The sequence below is a fragment of the Sciurus carolinensis genome, chromosome 1, assembly GCF_902686445.1.
Source record: "Sciurus carolinensis chromosome 1, mSciCar1.2, whole genome shotgun sequence".
Lineage (NCBI taxonomy): Eukaryota > Metazoa > Chordata > Mammalia > Rodentia > Sciuridae > Sciurus > Sciurus carolinensis.
In genome coordinates, this window is record NC_062213.1 from 68,577,387 (window position 1) to 68,599,750 (window position 22,364).

Below are 22,364 nucleotides of genomic sequence, written 5' to 3' on the forward strand. Positions count from 1 at the left end.
CACAGATTGGGCTATTGTGCCCGTTTCTTCCTCCAAATGCAAAGTAACATTTGTTGAGTACAGAGTTCCAAGCAAGCACTTGCTAGCTATTGGGGCTATTAATACTAAGTATTTTCATGGGTCTTATTGGATGAGAGAGTTTATATGCATAAGAAGTTGCATTATGTTTATATCAACATATCCAAATTCATGCAAAATTTTACTTCTGTTACATTGTTACTTGATTTTTTAGAAGTTCTTTTACCTCAGCTACTTCATCTGGTCTCAACAGCAACACTGAGAGTGGTCAATGCAGATATGAAATCAGAGTCATAGAGAAATTATTTATCTTAGTCTCACCTCACTTGGTCCCAGGCCTAATTGAGTGCTGAGGATAGAATCAAGTTTCTTAACTTTAAAACCAATACTCTTTCTACTTGATTATGTAGAAAAAAATCCAGTAATTCAAGAGTTTGAGCAGAGTTTTAATGACTTCAGAACTGTCAGAGCTATAACACTAATTTTCACTTAAAATATATATTTAACAGCATTTGACCATAATTTGGTGGTAAGGAAAATATGAAACAAAGAAAAAAGATAGCATTTCATGCAATATTATATAAAAATATAACAAGATCTTGAAAATGCAATATTATATAAAGAATTAAGAAAGACTCAGAAAAAAAATTTTTTTTGCTGCTGTACTATTTTAAAACAGTACATGGTTTCTACCACATGATGAATGTAAGAATCAAACAAGCAAATGCAGAGACAACTTCTGAGAGTTCAAATTGCCCAACATGCACAGAGCTACACATTTTCTGGTCAGTATAATTAATTCCACCAAAAATAGGATGATATGCCTTTAAATGAATTAAACTGTAGAATTTATAATTCTACCCCATTACCTCATGTGTTTCTTTTCCTTAGTGTGACCAATCTGAGCCAGTTATACAAAAATTATTTTACTGAAAAATACCCAACACTGGTGCTGGTTCAGATTCAGAATGATTTTCTGGATCATTTATAAGATTCGAACAGATTGAAGTTTCTGTTTGTTTTTAAAGTCAACCTAAAGGCACATAAAAAAACCTGTTTCTTCCTTGTTTTACTTGCTGATTTTCAATAAGAGTCAATTTTTAACCTTCCAAAAATATACTTTCAAACAATGTGATTTGTCTTCTAAAATCTAATCATCTCTTCCTGACTCTTGAAATATTTCTGTAACCATGTTGAATATTAACAAAGAGCTCCACATACAAAAAAAATTTCCCCTCAATTCTTCTATGTCTTTTGCTGATATCTGTGGTGGATATCAACATTGCATTTGGTTAAGTAGATGGAAAGTGGCTTCTGTTTTGGAATCCTACTTTAGTCTGTAGGTATGAATTCTGGCTCAGTTAAGGGACAGGCTGGTATAGACTGTCCAATGCCACTGTCTTACTACATTTAAGGAGCATAAAATGAGTCTTCCAGGTCTTTATTCATCAAAATTGAATGTCTCATTAGGAATTCTACTCAAAGAGAAAGTCTGCCTACTGAGAAAACTATGTAGCAACCATTTTCCCTTAGCCTAAAAACAAAATACACGTGTCTAAAAGTTCACAGCATTTCATGTCTCAACCTCCCCCCACCATGCAGAGACATGGCTGAACCAAGAGGAGGTGCTTTGGACCCTCAGGCTCAACATCAGGAGTCTGTGCAATAACTTCGAGGTCCTTCTCTGATTAGCTGTGTTTTCTCGTTTGCATTTGTAGGCTGGAGAACAACAGGAAAGTCCACATCTAAAAATAAACAGAGAAAAGCAATAAACACTATCATCAAATTACAGTTCCTTTAATGGGGCAAGTGGTAGGTAGTTTTGTTGAAATGATGATGAGCAAATCAATTCAATTCACAAAATATTATTAATATTAAAATGCCTGGGTAGGCACTACAAAAGGGAGGTGACACTGTATCCCTTGCTCATGTTCTGTTACAGAATTGTAAAACTGAAACTGTAAGCCCAACCCTTCCCTTGAGGGAGTTTGCTGAACCTATTGAACTTGAACTTTAGTTTTCATTCTCTTGTGAATAGACCCAGGGCCACCAATCTGGTTGTGCATGTTAGACACTAGAAAACACTGGGAGCACCTTCATAAAGACTGTAATATGTATCTATATGAAAGGTCTAGTTTATATGGCAGATGACCCCTAGAGTTTGTAGTGCGTAATTGCATGCAGGTTTCCCACTGAGACAGGAGTCAAAACCCAGGGCTTGCTTAGGTGGAGGGTCTAATAGGAAATTCTCCACATAAATATTGTGTCCCAAATGGTTATGTCCTCTCTAAATCACTATTCCCTTAAATCTGCAGGGAGATTTGTTAGTATTGAATTTTGATATTGAGTTGAAGGAACTTCCCTTAACATGTTTAATGGCAGGCCAAGGAGTACATAGGTTGGCAGATCAAGTTTTCATTACCCGTTTTCTCTGAGCCAAGATGGTAATTTAGTCTAAAGTGGTACAGTGCAAGACTACTCCCAGGCACCTAGTAGAAGTGAATGCCTTCACATTCAACATAGTTCTAAAGAATCCCTATAACATTACAAGAAATGTGAGTTCATAGTAAAAACAGAGATAGAACAATAAGAGGGAAGGAAAGATTACACACAGAAACAATGCACATTGAATGAGAGTATTATTTTTTCCTTATATTGGTGTATTAAAATTATACATGATAGTGTCATTCATTGTTACATATTCATATATGCATAAAATATAACAGTATGATTTGGTCAATTTCATTCCCCAGTACCTCCTTTTCCTCCCTCCCCCTGGTCCACGTCCTCCACTCTATTGGTCTTCTGAAGAGAGTAGTAATGAAGTAGAATACAGATCTAAGGAGATTATCTGTGATGTAACAGAAACAGAAAATATGAAAGATGGCATAAGAGATGAATAGGGTGATAATCTAATGCAACTTTCAAAAAGAAAGGAAAAAAAGAGGAAAGTCAGTATTTGAGGATTTCACGACTAAGAAATTTCTAGAATTGATGAAACGCCAATCCACAGATTCAAGAGAAATTAAACAGAAACCCATATTTAAAATATCTTAGTGACATTGAAGAGCATCAAAGATAGTGGATAGTCTTCTCAAAAGGAAGTATGAGACTATGCAACTATATCTTCAGTATGTCAAAAGAAGAACTCTGTCAACTTCACATTTTTGATAAACTAAGTTCTTTTATAAAGGCATGATAAAAATGTATTTCCAGATAATAAAAACAGAAAATTTGAAACCAGATGACCAAATTTAAGCATGTAACTTAGGCAGAAAGGAAGCGTTATCTGATGGAAGACTTCTGCAGTAAAAAGGAATGATTAACAAAAAAAAAAAAAAAAAAAAAAAAAAAAAAAACACAAAAAATAAAACCATAGGGTCAATACTCCAGTATATGGGCACAGCACTGATTTCCTTAGTAAGACTCCTCAAGCTCAAGAAATAAAACCAAATACCAATAAATGGGATGACTTCAAATTTAAAAGCTTTTGCACAGCCAAGGAAACCATGAAGAGTGTGAAGAACCTATAGAATGAGAGATTGTTGCCAGCTATTCTTCCTACAGGAGATTAATATCCAGAATATATGAAGAAGAAAACAAAAGAAAAACACACAAAAAAATAGCCCAATCAATAAATGGGCAAATGAACTAAATAGACATTTCTTAAAAGAAGAAATACAAATGGCCAATAAATATATGAAAAAATGTTCAATATTCTTAGCAATCAAGGAGATGCAACTCACAACTACACTGAAATTCCATCTTACTCAAGTCAGAATGGCAATCATCAATAAATGCTGATGAGGATGTGGGGGAAAGGTACATTCATGCATTGTTGGTAGAACTGCAAATTAGTACAACCACTTTGGGAAGCAGTGTGGAGATTCCTCAAAAATTCAGAATGGAACCACCATATGACCCAGCTATCCTACTCCTTGGTATTTATCCAAAATATCTAAAATCAGCATACTACAGTGATAACTTGCATACCATTGTTTATAGTAGTACAATTGACAAAAGCCAAGTTATGGAACCAGCCTAGGTGCCTCACAATAGATAAAAAGATAAAGGAAATGTATAGACAATGGAGTTCTATTAAGCTGTAAAGAATGAAATTATGTCATTTGCTGGTAAATGGATGGAACTGGAGAATATCATGCTAAGTGAAATAAACCAGACTCAGAAAGTTAAGGGTCGAATGTCTTCTCTGATATGTGGAAGCTAAAGAAAAAAGGATTTTAAAAAGGGGATCTCATGAAAATAGAAGGGAGATCAGTAGTGTAGAGGCAGGGTACCTGAGGGGAGGGGAGGGAAAGAGGAAGAACTAGGGAATGAAGTTGACCAAATTATTCCATGTGCATATATGAATATATCACAGTGCATTCCAATTTTAGATATAATGATAAATTATATCATTATATAATGATAGAAGACAAACAGGGTAGAAAAAGGGAAGTTGGGGGAGGGAGGAGAAGAGGGAAAGGGATGTACTGGAGATTGAAATGAAGAAACTATGTTACATGTATCTATGAATATGTCAAAATGAACCCCCAAATTATGTAAAACTGTAATGCACTATACATAAATAAAAAAGAGAACACTAAACATATGAGTAGAACCAAAAAAATTGTTGCTAGATTATAAGATTAAAGGGAATAGGAACCAGGTCTTCCTTTTTTCTAGCCCCTAACATACTGTCAAGAAAATGTTCAGTTCTTAATAAACATTTACTGTTGAAAGACTATCTCAGTAAATCAGTCTGGTAAATGACTCAACTTTGACAAGCAAAAATTAAGAAATCTTAGGTCCACTTTGCTTTGTTGGGACCCATTCTGAGCTGAGTTACCTGTTCTAACTTTTAACTGCCCTGGACTGGGACCTTGATGCTTGCTTGACATTTTCATGTAAAGAGGTATACATTTGGGCTAGGGATATAGCTCAGTTGGTAGAGTGCTTGCCTCATAAGCATGAGGCCCTGGGTTCAAATCCCCAGCACCACAAAAAAAAAGAAAAAAAAAAAAGCACAAGTTTCTGAACTGTTTTCAAGCATCATTTTTCATGCATTACTTTTGAAATTGTAATTCTTGATTGGGGGAAGGAAGTTGAGTGGGGGAGGGTGGCAAAAAGAGGAAGGGTGAATTTATTTTCTTCCTTGGTACACTTTTCCTGAGCAGTCAAATGTGCTGACTACTGAACAGCAAGTATAATAAATGAATCAATATCTTGGCCAAGAGCAAGAGCCATCTGGCTTCTTCTTCTCAGTGGTTGTGAATTTATTTGGGTTTTATCCAGGTGAGGGGCATGAACAGTTAAGCAACCAACATATTTTTCTGTGCACCTGAATCACACATTTTTAGATCCAAGGTCAATACCGTAAACCCTACTTCTCCTTTATATATTTTATTCCCTCTCATTTAAAAAAAAGAAAGAAGGAAAGGAAAAGGAAAAAATCATGACTCCACAGGAACTTTTTGGGATTTAGCTGGAGTTGGTTGGATTTCATTTCACTGGCTTCAGTTTAGAAGAAACAAACTCAAATTAGCTCCTATATTTTTTATTTGCATTGCCAGGTGTTCAGAGGTGACTGGTTCTACTTTAGGCTTTTGTTTTGGGATGTTTTTACATGGTCACACATACATTCAAGGCTCTATCTCAAGATGGTCTAGCAAACCCTCTTAGCTAGTGGAGTTCTGATTTCACTGTGGCCTTCAGAAAACTTAGGACTACAGAGGCTAAATTATAGTGTTTTAAATATGTCAATCAAAATTTCACAATGTGAAGCTTCTCATTTCAACATGAAAGTAGGGAAATAACCTAGTATCTACTACCTTTTACCTTTCAGGTTTTAATTTTTCAAAGACAAAAAAAAAAAAAAGTGTTCTTTCACCCTACCAAAGACACTTTCTCTTCCATTTGACCTTGATTAATGCATAGGAAACAACAGAATCGTCCTGTGTTCCTAGGATCTCACTGGGAGTATATTTTTATATTTAGAAAGAGATGGGAATCACTTATAAGTTTTCTAATTGCCCATGATTATTGAAGATGCCACTGTTTGAACTTTGTTTCCTTTATTTCTTAAAGGTAGACACTGGGTTATACCCTTTGACTAGTTGAAAGAAACAAAATAACCCAAATGGATAACCCCCTCTTCTACCAAATTGTACCCTAAACCACTACTCCTGAACAGAGACTTGTACCATGTTACACTATCAAAAAGTATCTTAGCCTTTAGCCAGGGTCAAAGAGCAGATATAATTGAAATATGTGCATAATAAAAAAGAAGCAAGAAAAAAGTCTTAGAAAACAGTTTAATTGTATAGATTGTTAAACTATCTCAAGGCAGGTGAAAAAACGTTTCTAATGTGTTTTATAAGTCAACAAATAAAAAAGGATTTGATATTTCAAGTTTGGATTTTCATAAATTAAAAATATATTTAAAGATCCTATAACATGTTCTTAAGTGAAATTTGAAGTGATTGGTCAATAAATCAAAATCAGAAATGTGTTTTTCTAGTAAATCCCTGCTCTTTCCTCTTTACAGATAGTCAAGTAAGACACAAGAAGAAAGTTGCCAGTAATTACTATTACTTTTGTTCTAGAGAAAGGATTATCTCACATTAGTTGTATTACAATTTATGTCTTGACATTTCTGAATAAAAGACAAAATAATAGAAGAAATCCTACTTCACTAAAATCAGGTTTTATGTATGAAAAATAAATTTCCAGTTATAATCTTCATATCTTGGTCAATCCCTAAGCAAGTATAACTTGAGGTATGGCATTTAGATGGATAATTAATATAAATCCCTGGATCTACCCACTCTTCCCCACCCTACCCTGTCTCACCTCAATTTGCTTCCCCTTCCACTTTCCAGGGAAATGGAAATTCAGCACTGGCTAGATAATTTGTAAAACCCAGTGCAAATAGAATGTGATATACTTTTTTCGAAAATTAAAAATTTCAAGACAATAATAGTGGAGCAGTAAATTGAGTGCTGGGAATCCTTGCCAATTGTAATAAGTCAAGAAAAAGAAACAAAGGGCATGCAGTCCAGAATGGAGTGGACCCCTTGGATTGCTTCCAACTCTAAAATCCTAGGACTTTATGATTATCTAGAATGTAAGAATTAAAAATTAACACCTATAAATCAAATGTGTTCCTATATATCAGTGATGAATCCACTGCAAGAGAAATTAGGAACACTACCCCATCGACAATAACCTCAAAAAAATAAAGTATTTGGGAATCAATCCAACAAAAGAGGTAAAAAAAAAAAAAAAAAAAAAAAAAAAAAAAAACTCTACAATGAAAACTAGAGAACACGAAAGAAATAAAAGAAGACCTTTGAAGGTGGAAAGATCTCCCATGCTCTTGGATCGGCAGAACTAACATTGTCAAAATGGCCATACTACCAAAAGCATTATACAGATTTAATGCAATTCCTGTTAAAATTCCAGTGACATTCTTCATAGAATAGAAAATGCAATCATGAAATTCGTTTGGAAAAATAAGAGACCCAGAAGATTCAAAGCAATCCTTAGCAAGAAAAGTGAAGCAGGGGGCATCACAATATCGACCTTAAATTATACTACAGAGCCATAGTAACAAAAATGGCATGATATTGGCAACAAAAGAGATATGTAGACCTATGGTACAGAATAGAAGACACAGAGAAAAACCCACTTAAATACAGTTATCTCATACTAGACAAAGGTGCTAAAAACACATATTGGAGAAAAGATAGCCTCTTCAACAAATGGTGCTGGGAAAACTGGAAATACATATGTAACAAAATGAAATTAAACCCCTATCTCGCACCCTGCACAAAACTCAACTCAAAATGGATCAAGGACTTAGACACCAGAACAGAGACCCTGCACCAAATGGAAGAAAAAAGTAGGCCCAAATCTCCAGCATGTTGGCTTAGGAACTGACTTCCTTAACAAGACTCCTAAAGCACAAGAAATAAAATTAAGAATCAACAAATGGGATGGAATTAAACTAAAAAAACTTCTTCATGGCAAAGGAAACAACCAATAACATGATGAGAGAGCCTACAAAATGGGAGAAAATCTTTACCACATGCACCTCAGATAGAGCACTAACCTCCAAAAAACTTAATACTAAAAAACCAAATAACCCAAAAAACTTAATACCAAAACCCAAAAAATCCAATCAATAAATAGGCTAAGGAACTGAACAGACACTTCACAGAAGAAATACAATCAATCAACTAGTATATGAAAAAATGTTCAACATCTAGTAAATAGAGAAATGCAAATCAAAATTACATGGAGATTCTATCTTACTCCAATCAGAATGGCAATTATCAAGAATACAAGCAACAATAAATGTTTGCAAGGATGTGGGGAAAAAGGTACACTCATACATTATTGGTGGAACTGCCAATTGGTGCAACCACTCTGGAAAGCAGTGTGGTGATTCCTCAGAAAACTTGGAATGGAACCACTATTGGACCCAGCTATCCCACTCCTCAGTTTATACCTAAAGGACTTAAAAGCAGCATACTACAGTGATGCAGCCACATCAATGTTTATAGCAGATCAACTCACATTAGCTAACTATGGAACCATCCCAGGTGCTCTTCAACAGATGAATGATTAAAGAAAATGTGGGTATATATGAACAAAGGAATATTACCCAGCCTTGAAGAAGAATGAAATTATGGCATTTGCTGGTAAATGGATGGAGCTGGAGAATATCATACTAAGTGACATAAGCCAATCCCAAAGAACAAAGGTTGAATGTTTTCTCTGATATATGGATGCTAATTCACAATAAGGGTATTGGCTAGGGAAGAATAGAGGTACTTTGGATTAGACAGAGAGGAGTGAAAGGAGGGGAGTGGGTAAGAGGGTAGGAAGGATAGTGGAATGAATTGAACATTATGTGTCTACATGGTTACACAACCAGTGTAACTCTACACCATATACAACCAGAAGAATGAGAAGTTATACTCCATTAATATATGATGCGTCAAAATGCATTCTACTGTCATGTATAATTAATTAGAACAAAGAAAAATAAGAAAAAAGTCAATCAGAAGCCTTGCAAAAAAAAAAAAAACCTGAGTGAGAAAATGTTTGTCACTTTTTATTTAATTTCACTAAAGTAAAATTATGATAGCCCCAATGTCACACCATTGCCTTCCAATCTCCCCCAGTTTCTTCTGGCATCTTTACATTTAAATTTTGCATCAAGTCTTGATGTACATTGCTTCTCATTAATTATGAGAACAGAACTTTGATAATTGAGAAACTAGTAACACTCTTTGGTTAATAACTTGAAGTGGGACCCCTTCTTTCACAGAACAGATTAGACCTTAGTTTATTTATCAGACCACAGTTCAGAAAGCACAGTCTGCTATTGAAGTCTGCTTTTTCATCCTCATCAGCCTTAATTTGTATTAATTTCACCTGTGAACTATACCAAGCCTCTGCATTAGTGGAGTACATTTCTAAAATTAATGCAACTAACTACAGATGAAACATAGATCTTCATAATGAAATGATGATTTCATTGATTTCATGATTTCATATAAGAAGTGATGGATTTGTTGCAGAGTTGGTGACACTTAAGCTTCAAGGGTCTCACCTGTACAGACCCTTCCAAGAGTCCATGTGTATAGATCAGAAAAAGAAAGATATTTACAGACTATAATCAGCAAAAAAAATTCCCCTTTTTTATGCTGACTTTCCCTTCTCTTTGACAAATGAAAACAGAGAGCTTTTGGGGGATTTGGTTAAGGGAGAATAGAATTGGGGATATTTTTGAGTTTAGTGGGATATGTTTTTGTGGTATGGAGTAACTGTGTATAATTAATTATTGCTAGCCATGTGGGTGTAGAAATGCCTTTAGGAATACTCCTACAGTTCATTATGTCAATTGGAACAAGAGATCTAAGACAAAGGTCGTGTCATATAATATGAATGTGTCCAGTGGGCTCTGGCCTGGGGAGTATTCAGTGTTGTAACAAGGTTTGAAATGTATAGAGATGTTCTGTGGAAATTTCTTTCAAATCTTATATCTTTTTCTTTCTTTCTTTTTTTTTTTTTTTCAGTGCTGGGGATTGAACCCAGGGCTTTGTGCTTGAGAGGCAAGCACTCTACCAACTGAGCTATCTCCCCAGCCCCTCAAATTTTATATCTTTTATAAAAAATAAACTAAATTATTTTCCCAAATTTGACAATCCCTAAATTTTAGGGATCAATAATGAGGGGAGCGTCAAAAGAACCCTTTCTAGTTTACCAATTATAAAAAAGAAAACAAATTTGGATCAAGTACACTAGAGGAGAGGCAGAATTAGTTTTATGTTCTTTTCCTATAGAAAAAGGTATTACAAAATTATTGTTATATGAATGGACAATCAAAGAATAGGCAGCCATATAGCATGAGAGGGAAAATATCAGAGTTGTGCTAGGCAGTTAACTACACGACTGCTGCTTTTATAATTTTGTGATATATGTGGTATTTGTCAGAGTTTAAGCCTCACAGCTTGTTATAATTTCTTTTTCCCATTTCAAATAAATATTCACTTTCAGACCTTATTTTTTATTCTTTTTCTTAAAGAGGGTTGAACAAATCTCATACATTTCAGATCCCACAAAACCTGGATCATCCCTACATAAGAGGTTTTGATTATTTAGAAATAAGAGAAAGTTTTCCTTTTAGTTAAGGATTCTTTAATAATACAGTCAAATGAGATTCTAGAATCTGACATCTGGAACAGAATTGGTAGCTCTGGGGTGTCAGAAGAACTGAGAACAGTGAGAGACACACAGATTCATCACCAGGCACCCAGCAGGGAGGAACCCTGAGTGGAATCTGGCACCTAGACAGGTCTGTTCCAGAAAAGAAATCTTCCACAAAGATTACTGAAAATGACTTGGTGGAGCTTTTATCTAATTTAAAAGAGGAAAGACTGTGAGGCTTTTCAGAGAAGTGTGAAATACTGAAAAAAAAAAAAAAATCAGAAAACTTCCTCTGGTTGTTGAACTAACAACCCCATAGCCAGAGGTCACAGGTTGCAGAAAAACTCTTTCTGTCCTCTCCAAGCTCCTAATTATCAAAGAGTCTGGGTCTCGGGACATTTAATATGACTGAAGACTTTTCTTTCGAACTAGAGTAATGGATAATCCTGGATATTACTTAGTACCACATTTTATAGAAATAAAAGACATGTGGAAGTCTTTAAATAGTTTCTGGTGCTTGATGTCCTGGAATTTGTTTCAGTGTGACCAGAGTATGGTCCAGTTCAGAGAAATGCACCATCCTGAAATTCCAGCAGTTCTGAAAACAATGAGCCATTGTGTGAATTATCAAGTAATTTTTTTAGTTGACCCTCTAGGGTTGTTTTAGGATTCAGTGATAAAGTCTATAATCCAGAATAATGATTTATTCCACAGGAGAAAATGACAGGGAACTGTAGCTGCAAGACGGGAGCAGGGCCATGGCAATTTGATGTTGGTTTGTTTAAACACAAACTTCTCCCAAAGAATATCAAATATCCTTGGTGCGATTCTCTGGGATCTTATCTTTCCCTACAATTTTTTTTCTTTTTCATTTCTGGGCAGAATGAATTTGAAAAATCTGTATTCATCATGGTCATGCATACACACACAAAGACATATGGAGATTGTTTAGTAAAGCAAATAGCCCTATTTTTGAGGCTGCTTTGAAGTTAAACCTCAATGTATATAATTGAGAAAGATGTTCTATTTCAGAGGAAGAAGACAGGGCTACTCCAGTTCTAGCCCAACATCTTTATCTATCCAAAGGAAGAAAAATCAAAGATTGATGACTTTTCTTGATGTTCATTCCTTTCTATTTCATCTAGGGATGTTAAAGGAACAAGATGAAAGGTTTCTTCTGAGAAAAATTTCTCCCTTGGGTCTTGTGTCCTGAACACTCTCACCCAAACCTTCCTGAACCCAGAATTCACTCTCTTGTAATAAGATCATGAATTGTACTTGCTTTGCATTGTTATCAGCATACTTCAAGTTATTATCAGTTTTTCTTTATGCTTGGTAAAGCAAATGTCCCTTCCTCTTCCCCAAAAGACCAGCCAAAGCTAATAGTCTATGGGATTTCCCTTGCGTGACTTGGATCTCTTGCTTTAGCAGGACCTGGTGCTTGGTATGGTCTATGAAGGGACACCCACTACCTCTGCTCTCATTGTACTCCACCTTTTTCCATGTCAATCTTGATCTGTTCCTCAAGGTCTTCTGGTGACACATAAAAGTCCTCTTCTGTCATCGATGATTTGGGCCGGCAGTGTCCACAACAACAGTTGCAGCAGCAGCACAGGCAGCAACAGAAATAGCAGCCAGTCAAGAGGCCAATGATGATGAATAGGGTCTAGGGGACACAGAAACAAAGAAAAATAGGGGTGAGGCTAGGTGGAGAGGGGGGAGTCCCTGGAACCCAAGCCTGCACCCTCAAGAGCCCTGAAGATATCGCAGTTGATCCTACAACGGCATGTTCACCCTCATCCTCACCCGCTGGAGGAACTATCTTTTCCATTTCCTTGAAAATCATTTTCCTGATAAAGTTTTGCCTAATAAGTTAGACCCAGAGGAAATGCCGAGTGCATTTTTAGAGCCAGGGTGCTTTCACTAAACTCATCCCTATCACAGGGCAGTGATACCTGGGTCACAGTGTCCCCACAGGTTGAAGTGCACCTAAAGTCAATTAGCACTCCTCAGTCCCAGCCCACCCCGGTCAGCCAATAAAACTAGCTCCTTCCTTTTGTTCCAGAGAGTCAGCCTGATGCTTTCTTGTGGGAGCTGCATTTCCCTTCCCAAATGGAGACCCCAGGAAAGATGTTGCCTCTATATTTGTATACGTAAGACCCGACCTTGTATCTGTCATTATTATGTCAAAGCTCCCAATGTACAGCATCAAATCCATATAGAGGGATCTTTGTTTTCTGCCCAAATCTTTCATGAGAAAAGGGAATTCCTAGGTATCCCCTCAAAAGGACTCCAAAAGGATAGATTGCAGAAGGCAAGAGAGGTCTTAGGTTTCAGACTTTCTCTTCATAATAAAAACACATTCTCTCTCTTCCTGCATGTGTAAGACTCTAAAATTTAACAAGATTCAGTGGAAGAAAATAGCAATCAGAATACTACTGAGATCTTTTCTCTTGCTTTTCTCTCCTACACACTTGCTTACTTTCTCCTCCTCGCTTTTCACACTCTTTCTTGTGTGTGCCCTTTCTCTTTCCCTTTCTTTTCCTCTCATTTTCTCTCTACCCTGTAGGGAGACACTCTGTTTGCTTAATAAACTCCCTTATGTGAAAAAAAAAAAAAAAAAAAGAATACTACTGAGCATGAAACCAGCTTTTTTGGACATTTTGTTTCCAAAAATCATTATTTTCACAACTTATAAGAATGTGAGCTGCCCACAGAATATACCAATGGAATGTATGGGTGGTCTATATATGTAAGTAGAATTTCATCTTTTTGGTGCTGTGGATTGAACCTAGGATCCCTTTGCCACTAAGCTACATTGCCAGACCTTTTTATTTTTCACGTAGAGACAGGGTCTTTCTGAGTTGCTGAGGCTGGCTTGAAACTTGCAATCCTGCTTCAGCCTCCTGAGTCACTGGGATTACAGGCATGGGCCACTTGGCTATATATCAATGTACTTTTATCAGAAGATAAGGATATTAAAATTCACAAGCAAATATGAATTAATCACCAAGCATACATATTTTAGGGATTCCTAGGAAATCAAACAAAAGCTACTACATAAAAATCAATTCTGACTTCACTGAGTCCTTAAAAAGTTGCCTTTTGCTTGATCAGATGTCCATTTCTCTCCCACTCCCTGTTCTACTTTCTTCTCACTGGTTCCCCTCCTTTCCTTCTTCACTACCTCCCAGCAGGCTCCATGTGAGCCTATGACAGAATCACCACTCATCTTCTCCACTACCTTGTTTGCTGATGTAGTCTACGCTATAGATGGTAAAGTGCATGGTTAAATTTGTCCTATCATAATTTATTAAACAGTTGTCACACTAATAAATTATTTTTGGTTTTGAGCAATGAGTCAGTGCTTAATTAGTCACTACAGGGGGAAGGGAGGCCAGTCAGAATTAACCTGAAGCTCCAAATTCAAATATAATTAATGTCTAGCAGTATTTTTAAGTCAGGATGGATTTAATAATTAACTGATGAACTAAAGCAAAAATGCTCCCCAAATAATAGCTCTTGGTAGAAGAGATGTCTCATTTTATTTACAAGAGTTTAATCGTAGTACGCCTAGTCTTTCTTTGAGATGAAGTTTAAAAGAGTGAAGGATACTGTGATCTTCCATAAAGTTGTTTTTGAAGGAAAAGAAAATGATTTACCTTTGCCCACCAGCTTGAGAGCATGAAATAGGTATTAACATTTTCATCTCCAAATTGCTCCGCCACGTAGAGTCCCAGTGATCCATACTTGTCATAGATGTTTCTCTTGGACATGTCTGTAAGTATGGTGTGGGCATTGTTGATTTCTTTAAACTTTTCAGCAGCAGCTGGATCATCTGGATTCTTGTCTGGATGGTGTTTCAGGGCCAATTTTCTTTTAAAATAAAAAAAAGTGAGGAGTGTTATTTGAAAAAGATTACAATAACATCTTGGAAAGGCAGGGTTCATCTGTACATCCTTTATTCGTGCAAGTACTATGAAATGATCAGTTTCACACCAGTGGTGATTTAACTAAGAAATACATTTTCATTACATGGTGTCTCTTGTTCCTGATGTGCAGAAACCATCATATTATTTCTTCCCTGACACTCTCAAGGCCATTCTCTATAGCAGCACAACTGTTGAGTCTGAGACATTTTGCTATGGATAAGTGTGTGGAGTTGATCTTTACCTGGAAGCTGCTCCATAGCCCACCCCAACACGTAGAGGCCCTTAAGAGTTCTAGCAGCAGGTTCTAGCTTACGCTCAGATTCCATTTAGAACCAGAAGAGTTTTCCAGAATGACAGAACTTCATGTCACATATTCTATAAATTAAATTAAAGTATAAAAGAAGATCCTGAATTAAGAGTGCCTTGAACACATATATGACCCCTTTCACAAATCACTGATAAGTCTTAACTCACATTCGTTTTCTAAACGAACACTGTTTTCCAACATACCCCTTTCCAAATATGTCTTCCCATTTCAATCACTCTGTAGACATTTTCTGTGGGTATAAGACCCTCTTTCCTCTTGGGTCATAAAGTGGACCCCGGGAGGTATGGGATATCCTCCATGTTCAGGGCAGATTGGGAGTGTTCTTTACTCTTCTCTTTATACTTAGGTGTAAAAGTGGATGTGAGAAGTCAGCTATGCCAGACTCCTGGCTGGGGTGGAGGGGGGTGCATTTCTCTTACTTCCACCTGGAGACAATTTAAATAATGATAAAAGTTATGTTCAAAGTTGAGTCTGAACTATTTTTTCCACAAAAAAAGTCAATTTTAGGACTCCTGGTTGGAAATTCCACACAACTTTTCTTCCTACTGTGCCCAGCATAGGTATTTAGATACAATAAACTTCTTTTTATGATATCATGTTAGGTAGAATGTTTCATTTTAATGCAGAAATAAAAGACCAGAAGTACAGCATAAAAATAAGTATAGCTTGAAAGTCAATATAAACTGAACAAGTCACCTGTTTTAGCAATTCAAGTATTACTGGTTAAGAAGTAGGCAAATACACTCATACATTGTTGGTGGGACTGCAAATTGGTGCAACCACTCTGGAAAGCAGTGTGGTGTTTCTTCAGAAAACTTGGAATGGAACCATAATTTGACCCAGTTATGCCACTCCTCAGTTTATACCCAAAGGACTTAAAAGCAGCATACTACAGTGATGAAGCCAATCAGTATTTATAGAAGCTCAATTCACAATAGTTAAGCTATGGAACCAACCTAGGTGCACTTTAACAGATGAGTGATTAAATAAAATGTGGTATATATACACATGGAATATTACTCAACCATAAAGAAGAATGAAATTATGGCATTTGCTGGTAAATGGATGGAACTGGAGACTATAATGCTAAGTGAAAAACCCAATTCCAAAAACCAAATACTAAAGGTTTCCTCTCTGATAGGTGGATGCTAACACACAATAAGGTGGGGAATAGGTGTTCATTGGATTAGTCAAAGGGGAATGAAGGGAAGGGAGGGGGATGAGAATAGGAAAAAACAGTAGAATGAACGGGACATAACTTTCCTATTTTCATATCTGAATACATAACCAGTATAACTCCACATCATGTTCAATCACAAAAATGGGATCCTAATTAGAATAAGTTATACTCCATGGATGTTAAATATGTCAAAATACATGCTACTGTCATGTATATCTAAAAAGAACAAATGAAAAAAAGAAGTAGGTAAATATTTAGGCAGTGCAGCATTAGGATGCTTAAAATGCACAAAAAAATGCTTAAAAGCATAAATCATGGTGTCTAATACATTCTAACTGAACTCAGACTAAATAAAAAATCAAACAATGATAGTTCATTCCAAATTTGTTTAGTACAAACAATTTTTTATCTTTCATTTTGAGAGATGTTTAGAGTACCTTTAAATTATTATAAGTGTAACCATTGGTGTCAGTGTTTTCTTGTTAATTTTTTTATTTAGCTTTTAATTTTTTACAGACTGCATTTTGATTCATTGTACACAAATGGGGTACATCATTTCGTTTCTATGGTTGTGCATGACGTAGATTCACACCATTCATGTAATCATACATGTACATAGGGTAATGATGTCTGTCTCATTCCACCATTTTTCATATCCCTGTCCCTCTCATTTCCTTCCACATATTCTAAAATTCCCCCATTCTTCTCTCATTCCCCACCCCCTGACTCCCATCATATATCATTCTCCACTTATCAGGGAAAACATTCGGCCTTTGGTTTTTAGGGCTTGGCTTATTTCACTTAGCATGATAGTCTCCAATTCCATCCATTTATTTGCAAATGCACTCAAAATTTATAATGCAACCTTTGGAAATTGCATAAAATGCCTATTTTTAACCTTTTACAATGTTTACTACATGCCATCATTTTAAAGCACATTGGAATATCAATTCATTAATTCTCACAACTCTATGAGATAGGTATTATAATTATCCCGTTTTGCAGATTATCCTGTTTTGTTAGGCACTGGGAGGTTGAGTCTTGCTCACTGTCTACACAGCTAATAAATAGAGCTAGGCTTTGAACACAAACTATCCAACTCTGACCACAACTCTTCACTACTGCTGTGCTTTTCCTAAATTGACATTTTTGAATTTAAAAAGTAAGGAATGCAGAATACTTAGTAGGTCATTTTAAGTATTTTGACTTTAGTCTGGTGACAAGGAAGAGGACTTTGTAGTATTTTTAAGAAGAGCAACAGTTTTAGAAGGATCACTTGTATCAGAGAAGACAAAGGCAAATGTGAGGATACTCTGGTAAACTCCTTAGAGTGATCCAGGTAAAAGTTCATGGTGGTTAGGAGCAGTGTGGTAATGGCAGATGTGATGAGAAGTGTTGGATTCTGGATATATTTTGAGAAATAACTGATAAATTAGGTGTGGGATGGGAGAGAAAAACATGAATGTAGATGGCAGCAAAGTTATGACCAGAGCAATTAAAAGTTGGGAATTACTATTTAATGAGAGCTTTTTTTGTTTTGATTTTTTTTTTTTGGTAGTGGATAGTAATTTTCTGGCATCCATGAGTTCCATTTTGAATACCCTGAGATACCTATTAGACTTCTAAGTGGAGATGAAGGTAGAGAGTTCTTAGATATACATTTGAGGGTCTTTGGCAGGCAGCTGACATTTAGAACCATGAAACCAAGAAAGTGGTTCCAAGAAGTCCAAGGACTAAGTTTTGGAAAAGGATAACCATAAAAAGAGACTAAGAAAGAAGGACCAATGAATGACACACAAGGAGAAATCTGAAGAGTATGAGGTTTTGGGATCCAAGTGAAGAGAGTAATCATCTGTGTCAAATGCTGTGGGCAGGGCATATAAGATGAGGGCTAAGAATTGACTGGGAGATTTAGTTAGTTGGAAACATCCTGGATGACCTTCACACACACACACACACACACACACACACACACACACACACACAATTGTATATATGTCTTTATATGGGGAAAATTAAAGAAGAAAAATAAGCAGAAGTCAGAAAACGGAATAACCAAAAATCTAGAGTGTTCATAGCTGCACATCAAGATTATAGGTGATTGTTTTACTATTGCTTATTATAAAATCTACATATATTACTTAATGTGGTTTTTTTTCCTAAAACACTTTAAAGCTCCAGTGAAAATTCAGTTTGTTCCCATAAATGACCCCTTACTGAATTAAGGGTAGGGGAACGAAAGAAAAAAAAGTCCTCAAACTGTCACAGTGATCATTATCAAAGCCTTAAGTGGATTCTTCAAGCATGTTTGTTTTAATGGCATAATATTTCTGGAATCCTCACTCTATACCCTGGAATACTAATAGCAGAATCTCCCCCTAATAGTTTCAAAGATATCATGTCTAGGCCAATCAAAAAGGCTGTTACTTGTGCCTTGATGGGGAAAAGAAATCCTGGAAAATGCGTCCCTTTCCTTGTTCCCAGGACTCAGTTGTAGACTGATACACACTGCCCATGACAGCCAAAGAAGCCTGGCTTCCTGTCATTTTTAAAGTTATTTGGATCTTTGTCAGCTCACAAGGGCAGAGGCATCAATCCATTTATCACACTCCTCTAACAATGGAGTTGGCAGACATGGAGGGTTGGAACACCTCCACTTGTAACAAATCCAATTCTTGGTTGTCAGCCGCATTTTGACTCCTCTTGGCAGGTGCTCCTGGCTCTGAGGGATCCTTGGGAACGATGGCGAACAGAGGCAGCTGCCAAAATTACACCACTGCTCAAGGAAGTATTTGCTCTGTCCCCCCTCTTAGGAATTGTCTGTTCAGCAAGAAAACATGTAGGGAATTTAGGATTTCAGGAAAGGCTAGGGGTACATTTGAATAGAATAGTCACCTGTTCATTTTCTAATTTTATACTTAAAAGTGACCTGATATTCAGTCAGAATGCGAACCTTTCATTCTAAATCTCTCTATGCTTTTAGTTACCTGTTAATCTGGAATGGCTATAACTAATATAGTATTAGAAATAGCATTCAATGTCCACCATATTTACCTCAAAATCCAATGACAGCTGTCAACCAAAATGCATAGTGAATTCAACAAGTGGCAGATATGATAGATATACGTGGGGTCTATAATTGTAATTATCTAAGGCCCCAAGATCTACACATTTTTTTGAGGCACTGGAATAATTCTAAGAATTGTGATGCTTTTCCCTGTTGTCTTCCTTGCCCCGCTAACCTTCTCATATGAAACCTGCCTACTGCTCTTTACCAATTTCTGTGTTACCTGGGGCCAGATTCTGATCATGTCACCCAGGTTCTTGGACAAACGTGTCTCCTTGAGGTTGGAATGTCAGAGAGCTTCTTGTATTCTAGAGGAATACTAGCCTCGGAGTCTCAGGGAACCAAACCTTGGCACGGCTGTCTTTGTAACTGCCTTTCCCCACTCAACTCAGCAGTTTTATTCAATTGTTTTTTGTTGCTAACTATTTCGAAGATTTCTCCACTGCTGACTTTCTACTAAACTCTCAACCACAAAGCTGATTGCTCCTCTACTCTCCCAGAAGAAAGTCACCTGAAACCAGGAGGAAAAAGTAGAAGAGGGAGGATGAGGAATTGATTTCTTCCTATATCTTAGAAATTTTAAAACCACACTCATGGCAGAGCCAATGCCCACTGCAAAGGACACAGGCCCAGACTGAACTGGAGAGACCAAAAATCTGAGTTCATATTGGATCTAGACTATTCTTTATAGAAAAAAATGGCAGGGATGAGAAGGAGACTGATGGTTGACAGAAAAATGAGCTTCCATAAAGCAGAGTTTGTAGGTGAAAACACCATAGATTAGGAATTCCTCAGTGCATGGTAAGTGTTGTGATTACGGAACCAAAACATTCAATTGTGTGTCATGACGGTGGAGGCTCAATGGAAGCAAGCACTCTACCAACTGAGCTATATCTCCAGTCCCCCTGTTCCTTCTTAGACTCAGGCAACACCCAAGTGAAAATAGAAGAAACCAATCTATGGGTTCCTGGGCATGACTCCCTAACATTTGATGTTGACAGACATACATATATATATATATGTATTTAATACATATACACACATACACATACATACACAACATATATATGTGTGTGATGTTTTATATATATATATATATATACATTCATTGTGATTTATAATGAGTTGATACATATGTCATTTGGACATCCTATAATTAGGTGCATTTTCATTTTTTACAAAATTTTAGTTTGGCTTTAAAATTAACTTATTCCACTTAAAAATACATATTCTATATGTGCTATATATGAATTATTTGCCAGTTATATACATTGCAGATACCTTCCAATCTGGGTCTTTGTTATCAATGTAACCTTTTGATGTTATTTTTGATGAACATCAGTTCATAATTTAATTTTTTGAATTAGTCAATCTTTTCCTGAGCCAGAAAAATATCATTCTACAAACTCTAAATCTAAAATATTTATGGTTTTGCCTTTCATATGGAAGTGAAAGTCTCATTTATAGCTGATTTTTTTTAATGTGGTAAAAGCAAGGCATCCAATCTCACTTACTTATATAGATATCCAAGTATTGTTGCACCATTTGTTATAAAAATAAAATACTGTCCCTGGATTTCTAGGATCCTCTGTTCTGCTCTATTGGTCTCTAATTATTTCTGGGCCAATAGTGGTCTTTTTTTTTTTTTTTTTTTGAGGCAGAAGTTTGCAGGGAGTACCAGGGGTTGAACCCAGGAGTGCTTAACCACTGATCCACATCCGCAGCCCTTTCTATGTTTTATTTTGAGACAGGGTCTCCTAAATTGCTTTAGGGCCTTGCAAAATTGCTGAGGATAGCTTTGAACTTATGATCCTCCTGCCTCAGCCTCCTCAACCACTGGGATTTACAGGTGTATGCCATCTCAATAGCTATCTTACATATGATGCTTTAAAATATGTCTTAGTATCTTAAAGAGGAAGTTCTACATTGTTTTTCAAGAGTTCTGGATTACAGCATCAGAGGGAGGGGTGTATGAAAAATGGTGGAATGAGACAGACATCATTATCCTATGTACATGTATGATTACAGGAATGGTATGAATCTACATCACGTATAACCATAGAAATGAAATGATGTACCCCATTTGTGTACAATGAATCAAAATGCAGTTTTTAAAAAATAAATAAATAATTTAAAAAAAGAGTTCTGGATTACTCTGGATCCTCTACATTTCCACTTGAATCTTAGAATCAGCTTGCTAGTTTACACACATGCACACACACATATTCATGAAACTTATTCAGATTTTCATTGCAATTGCATGGACTCTGTAGATTAATTTGAAAATTAAATTTGTATAATATGTTCACCTGTTTAGATCTTTTTAACTGACTCTCAAAGTTTTGTAATTTTTATCATTTAGATCCTACATGCTTCATTGGATGTATTCATAGGAGTTTAATTATTTTTACGGTTTTGAAATTGTAAATTTTCCTAATTTTCATTGCAGATATAATTTTAGACATTTTTTTAATCCTGCAAACTTTCTAAACTCATTTCTTAGCTTTATTAAACTATAGTTTCTTTTGGATTTTCTGCATGCTCAACTGTAAAATCTACAAATAACAATCTTTTTTTTTGTTTCTTTCCAATTATTCTATCACTCAACTTTTTCTTAGGCTGGGATGTAGCTCAGTGGCAAAGCGTCTGCCTTGCATTTACAAAACCCTGGGTTCAACCCCCAATTCCAAAAAAAAAAAAAAAAAGACAAAAAAATTATTTTTTCCTTATCTTACTGACCTGGCTAGGACTTCAGTATAATGTTAAATGGGAGCAGCTTTAACAACTATCCTTTCCTTGTTCTTTTTCTAAATTCCTGAAGGTGAATGAATGCTGAATCTTATCAAATTTTTTTTCTGTACAGTTGAGAAGATATGTTGTTCTCTTTTAATCTGTTATTGTAAGATTGGTTGAGTTTTAATGTTCAATGAAGTTCATTCTCCTGGGATAAACTACACTTGGTCATTATGTGTTTTTTAATTTATTACTGGATTCAGTTTTCTAGCATGTGCATTGAGCTCAATAATTTCCCTGTAAGTACTACTTTAAGTGCATTTCACATCTTAATAGATAGCATTGTTTGAGATGTTTTCTAATTTCAATTGCAATTTATTTCACCCC

At 36.0% G+C, this 22,364-nt stretch overlaps 1 protein-coding gene across 2 annotated transcripts in view; it reads right to left on the reverse strand.

Moving 5' to 3' along the window:
* Positions 1 to 660: 660 nt before the first annotated feature.
* Dnajc5b (DnaJ heat shock protein family (Hsp40) member C5 beta) overlaps positions 661 to 22,364 on the reverse strand; it is a 212,686-nt gene continuing 190,982 nt past the window's right edge. For both annotated transcript variants that reach the window (XM_047540824.1, XM_047540834.1), the window contains 3 exons: positions 14,400 to 14,613; positions 12,232 to 12,403; positions 661 to 1,763 (listed from right to left, as the gene is read on the reverse strand). In XM_047540824.1, coding sequence (XP_047396780.1) covers positions 1,669 to 1,763; positions 12,232 to 12,403; positions 14,400 to 14,613 — 481 coding nt within the window. In that variant the 3' untranslated portion in view covers positions 661 to 1,668. The remainder of the gene's footprint in view (positions 1,764 to 12,231; positions 12,404 to 14,399; positions 14,614 to 22,364) is intronic.